General features: G+C 40.3%; 1 protein-coding gene across 10 annotated transcripts in view; it reads left to right on the forward strand.

The window, feature by feature from the left end:
- Nucleotides 1–2,846, forward strand: part of LOC121541729 (bromodomain-containing protein 3-like) — an 11,523-nt gene extending 8,677 nt beyond the window's left edge. For 8 of the 10 annotated variants that reach the window (XM_045208130.1, XM_045208131.1, XM_045208129.1 and 5 more), the window contains 2 exons: nucleotides 405–563; nucleotides 1,008–2,846. In XM_045208130.1, the coding sequence (XP_045064065.1) occupies nucleotides 405–563; nucleotides 1,008–1,123 (275 nt within the window). In that variant the 3' untranslated portion in view covers nucleotides 1,124–2,846. The remainder of the gene's footprint in view (nucleotides 1–404; nucleotides 564–1,007) is intronic. The other 2 variants (XM_045208137.1, XM_045208138.1) reach the window with 1 other exon arrangement.
- Nucleotides 2,847–6,000: the final 3,154 nt, after the last annotated feature.

The following is a 6,000-nucleotide window of genomic DNA, read 5'->3' on the forward strand; positions in this document are numbered from 1 at the left end:
TCAGGGACCTCCTGTATAAAACGTTTTAGGGCCTGAACCGGGTTTGTTGCTGTGTTGCTAATATCGGCTCCTACTCGGACCCAGCGTCGTGGAGTCAGGCAGTGTGTCATGCCATGTGACAAATAACTCCTGGACAAGCTCCTGTATAGTCTTCACTTAATCACAATTTGTGCGGCTGCATTTTTAGAAGGTGAGATTAAGTTTGTTCAAGTCCAAGAGCATAAATGCTCGCCTGGGCTTTGAGCCTGCTGCCGTCTGTAGTCCTCCAGGTTGTAGGCCTTAGGCCATAGGCGTAAGGCGCTAGGACGTAGCTGTGAAGTAGCTAGCTAGCTGTCACCACAGCAGCTGGGGTCCGGGCAGGAAGGCCATGGTGCTCACAGCGTGCCGCTGTGTGTCTCCTGCAGCGGCCGCTGGGGGCAAGGGAGCCAGGTCCAAGGAGGAGCTGGCTCAGGAAAAGAAGAAAGAATTAGAAAAGAGGCGACAGGATGTCAGCGGCCAGCTGAACAGTAACAACAACAACGGCAACAAGAACAAAACCAACAAAAAGAAAACGTCCAAAAAAGGTACCATAGAGTAAGGGACAGCAGGAGTTGCATAGAGTAGAGTAAGGGAGGAGGCACGTGGACCCTGGCTTGTTGCACATTTTCTACCTAGTTAACACATTCATTTTGGCCTGATGATTATTTATTTTTATGGCCCAGAAAAGTTTCCTCTGATCTGTTTTTATGGTTACAAATCTATAGATACTATCATAGATTTATTGAGTTGGGCAGTTGTATGGTTACTGTAACAGACGTGACTAGGAAGGAGTAACTTGAAAGGTGTCACTGTGCGTCAATCATAATGAAAGTGCAAGTCCATTTTAAACATGAGCAAAACATTTGTATGCACTATGATACCCAAAGTATTTCTCTTTTAACATTTGCACGTCATTGAGACATGGTGGTATGTAATACGTTTCGCCACGTCTCATGCATGATCCTCTCTCTCTTTCTCTCTCCTTCCAGAGAAGGGCGCTGGGTCCGGTACCGGTGCGTCCCGTCTCAGCGGTAGCAGTAGTTCTTCAGATTCTGGTAGCAGCAGCTCCAGTGGGTCCAGTTCTGACAGCAGTGACTCCGACTGAAAAGCGCAGCCCAAACACTCGCTGGGAACTTTTAATTTTTACCCTTTTAAAAATAAAATGTTGTATCCAGTCATAGTTGTTTCCCCTTATAACACTTTATATGAGGAAAAAACAACAATAAAATGTAATGCTATGTCAGAACATGTCAAGTTTTTTTAGTAAATACCTTTGTGGAAAGAAAAAGGAAAAAAACATGGGATATTCTAGATTACTTGACAGGGTAATTTTTGTTTCCTCTACCTTTTCAAAGGGATGTGTTAAAAACCCACCAAACATAAACTGAGGATTTTGTAATACACTCTTGGATGAATGCCAGATGTCTTTTCCTTTCTCCTAATACCGTCAACAAAGTGAAGGAGTTGCATAGTTACCAAAACGCAGCAGAACCCCATGTCCTCCTAGTCCCATCACTGCTACATAAGCATCCATTTGCCCAGGTGGTACAGTAACAGTCCTATTCAATTACTTTCATTGAAAAATTATCTAAACTTCTCATCCAGCTTCAAGTTTTTTTTCACCCTCCTAATGAGAAGAGCTATCTTTTGGAATAGGCCCTTATGTGAATTTTGGGTTGTCACTCTTCCAATCATTTGACTTTCTACAAATACTGAACCTCATTTGCCTCCGAGTAGCACATTTCAGATAATTCTGAGCAATCATGTTGGGCATCTTCAGCAGTATATACAGCCAAATTGAATGATCTGAAGATTTTCATTCATTAGTTGAAATGGGATTGCTGTTATTATTTGACTGTATAATAACAGACATGGGCTCTTATTTTCGAACCCGGCAGTATGTAAAGTTTTAGCTAAAATGTATGTTAGTAACTGGTCTGAGTGGTTATGAAATAACATTTTAACTTATAGAATTTAGATATTTACAGATGCTTTTGGTCAGAAGAAATGACAATACAATAATTCACTCAACAGTTTGATTCATTACTCATAACATGACAACCGCTAGGTATGGTGGCCTCTCCTGTACATGTGTTTCCTGGCCTGCCTCTTGCTTAATCTACAATTCTCACTGATGAATGTATGTATGATGCCTTGAATGATTGTGTTCCACCAGGTCAATGACATTGTGTACATCACTGCTTTATATGTGATGGGACGGCTAAAACTGTACATAACTGACCTGTGTACATTTTCAGTACACTGGCGTAGGAACATGTCTTTCACTTTTGACTCTATTGCAAAGCGCACCTGCTGTCTGTTGGGGCTCTATCCCAAACAGAGCAGTTCCCTGATATTTTTCTCTGTCCAAAGTAATGACATAAACAATGAAAGCAGGACAATATTGTGAACAATGTGGATTTTCCTCTGAAGTGTGGGGTATTGATTTGAATGTAAGTCGTTACCACCAGGTCCTTTGTTTTATTGTGGCCACAGCCTCTCATTATAGTCTTCAGTTCACCTTTTTATTTCTCAGTCAACTCTTTTATTTTTCTCTCAGTGAGCAAAGAGTTAATTATTCATTAGAGAATATCCCTCATATTCCACTCCTGTAAGAATGCATTTTATTATTTAATGAAGTGTATCTGAAAGTAGTGTCTCAACGATTTGCCTGATGTACAATTTGTGGTAATTCTTTTCTGGAATTGGTTGAAAATTAAATTGAAGCCACTTTGGTTTTCATTTACTGTTAATACGTTGATACTTTTAAAGATTTAGTCATATGCATTGTTATTTTAAGCTATGGTGGAAATAAATATTTGTTTGATTTTGTGGTAATGTCCTTCATACCAGGTTGCACTTAACTGCAAAACTCCCCAAATGATGTTGTATGCATTTCTCTGACTATACCAATGTTCTCCAGTACAGGCCCTATCAGGTTTTTCTAAGAATTGTCTTTTAGAAGCGAAAGACTGAAAATATATATATATATATACACAACCTTTAGTTTATTTCAAGGCCCTGGTGAAAATATTATAATAGTTCCTTTTATATTTTAAAAAGCAAATGTTAACTTTTTATCCTTGATGTGCATGCAAGTTTATTGTAACTTTCTTATACCTTTTTTGAGCTGTTTGTCAGTCATCGAAACAAATCAATTCTGTGTAAGTAGTTTTAGTCTTGTTTAATGCAATATGGGCCTGAGAGGGTGGGATTTGGGGGGTCGGGACTGGAGGTAGAAGCTAACATTTCATGTAACCGCTAACCTGGAATCAGGTTCCTTTATTTTTTTATTTTTTGTGTAAATAAATTACAAGACCCTACTGAATTTGTCTCATTTTCTGCATGTCCTTGATCTGTTTGACTGCTTTGTTTGTACTTGTTTTCATTATGACTGAGGTAGACCTGTGTTTTTCTGGTGGATGAAAAGATCCTGAGGAGAAGATGTGGATGGATAGTCCACACCCCCGAAAGCCACTTTCCGTCATCGCCAGGCAAGCTCTATCCTGGAACCAGAGGGAGAAGGAAAAGAGGACGCCCAAGGAACACCTGGAGGTGGGAGCTTCAGGCACATAACAAAAGGAGAGGAGTGGTCAATGGCCTATGCTCCCAAAGAAGCGATTGGGATTAGTAAGTAAGACCATTGTAGAATTTTTTTATAATATACTGTTGAAGCCATAATGTGGGATGATTTTAGTGTTAATGGACTGGGTGTGCCCTTTTAACATGATCAGCCAAAACCCAAAGGGTAGCAATGAAGGGCTGTCTGCAGTTCAATGATGGGCCACTAGATGGTGGGCATGTATAATCTTTTTTTAGTGGGGTGGCAGATTTGGTTTGAGCTGTGTGCTTGCTGGATCAAATCAAATTTTATTGGTCACATACACATATTTAGCAGATGTTATTGCGCGTGTAGCGAAATGCTTGTGCTCCTAGCTCCAACAGTGCGGTAGGATCTAACAATTCACAACAATACACACATCTAAAAGTAAAATAATGTAATTAAGAAATATATAAATATTAGATTGAGCAATGTCGGGGTGGCATTGACTAAAATACAGTAGAATAGATTACAGTATATACATATGAGATGAATAAAGCTGTATGTAAACATTATTAAAGTGGCCAGTGATTCCAAGTCAATGTATATAGGGCAGCAGCCTCTAAGGTTCAGGGTTGCGTAACCGGGTGGAATCCAGCAAGTGATGGATTCAGATGACAGTGAGTGACACACCTCAAACGTGCTGTTTTAGGTGAATCTCAACCGAATGATTATAGGGGTGACATTTTCTCTTGGATGCATGATGGATTCGTGTCTTTTTAAGTGAGTTATGAATTAGCCATTTCAGGAAACTTGTTGGTTCGATAGCAGCAAACACTTTCCATGGGTGCATGAATAAATGAAATGGTGTAACCCCCCCATGCATTCATCTTTTAGTGCAAGAATAGAATATCTATGTTTCCAATGGGAGCTTCTAGGGCTCAGTGTAGGGCTATACATCAGTCACTGTCCACCCCAGCTCTTACTCTACTTGGTTTGTGCTGGAGGGGGAGACTTGTACTGTGTGACCCCTCCTCCTCACTCTGGCATATGCAACATGCTACCCCTTTGCCTCATGATGGATCAATGCCATAACTTCAGTGACAACTACAGGTTGTCGTGTATGCTTCTTATGGCCATCACTCACTCTGTAGCTGGCCACAATCCATGACAAAACACCACAGACGTAGCCTACATCCATTTCAAATAATATGAAGGGCTAACCCTATAGATTGAGTACATTGAATTGCAATACTGTATTTTTTGTTGACCCCACAAAATTGCAAAGAGAGATGACAGGGAATGCTGGGAACAGGATGCAGTAGCTCCAAAGCTATCTGCTTTACATGGTTTCAGTCACAGAATGATACACCTGCACCCTTGAGGTTACTTTGGATCCATACAGTGTTCCATAAATCCTCCTTGTAATGTGGCAATGTAATAAGGCCCCTGCAGCATTCCAGGACATGAAGGGGAGCTGAATGCAGTTTTGTATAACAGTAATAGAAATGCCTGATGTAGCCTAATGCAATCTGGACTCCATATAAACTGTTATCTTGTCCCCTCTACATATCAGGAATTATTTTGGAGGTTGCATGTCATCTAACGATTCAAGATAGAAGATCATAGTAATCAAGTTTTTTTAGTGACCAGTGAAACAAGATAGAGCCCCTGCTCAATTAGCGCCGCACACATCAAAGGCATTGTCATTTATTTTATTTTTGAATTGCATGGCTCTCACTTTTGTCATGGCAATGCAACCAACTTGGAGTAATAATTCATACTGTAGCAGAGGTTTTCCTTCACATAAAAATCATTCCCACACGTGAGCTTGCATAACAAGAACCAACCGAAACCACATTCAACATCGCCAACCTCTACGGTGAAGCGCATTCACGCTTTCTCTCAAACCTTTCTAATGGCATGGCGGGGAGAGTGACTGCAAAACCAACCTGGACTCAGGGGTAGACGTAACATAGTAAACTTAAATACGACACACTCCAATAAGTATGATATGTTATGTTTCGAATGGTATGTATTAATTTGTCGATGTTGATATGATATGTTACGAATTGCAATTCATACAATATGTTACAAATGTCAATTTGTTGTGTCTAACATTAGCTAGGTTGCTAGTGGCTAATACTAACGTTAGCTAGGTGGCAAGGGGTTAGGGTTAAGGTTAGGAGTTAGGTTAAAGGTTAATGTTAGGGTTAGGGGCAGTAGCGGTAAAATCACTTGGGAAGCCAAGCCAGGGGGAAAAAAACATATTACAACATATGTGTTGTGATAATTGTGTTGTTTGCTCTATAACCTGTTAGTTCATATGCCTTGCGACCATAATAATAATATAATATGCCATTTAGCAGACGCTTTTATCCAAAGCGACTTACAGTCATGCGTGCATACATTTTTGTGTATGGGTGGTCCCGGGGATCGAA

Source organism: Coregonus clupeaformis, chromosome 27 (assembly GCF_020615455.1).
Source record: "Coregonus clupeaformis isolate EN_2021a chromosome 27, ASM2061545v1, whole genome shotgun sequence".
Lineage (NCBI taxonomy): Eukaryota > Metazoa > Chordata > Actinopteri > Salmoniformes > Salmonidae > Coregonus > Coregonus clupeaformis.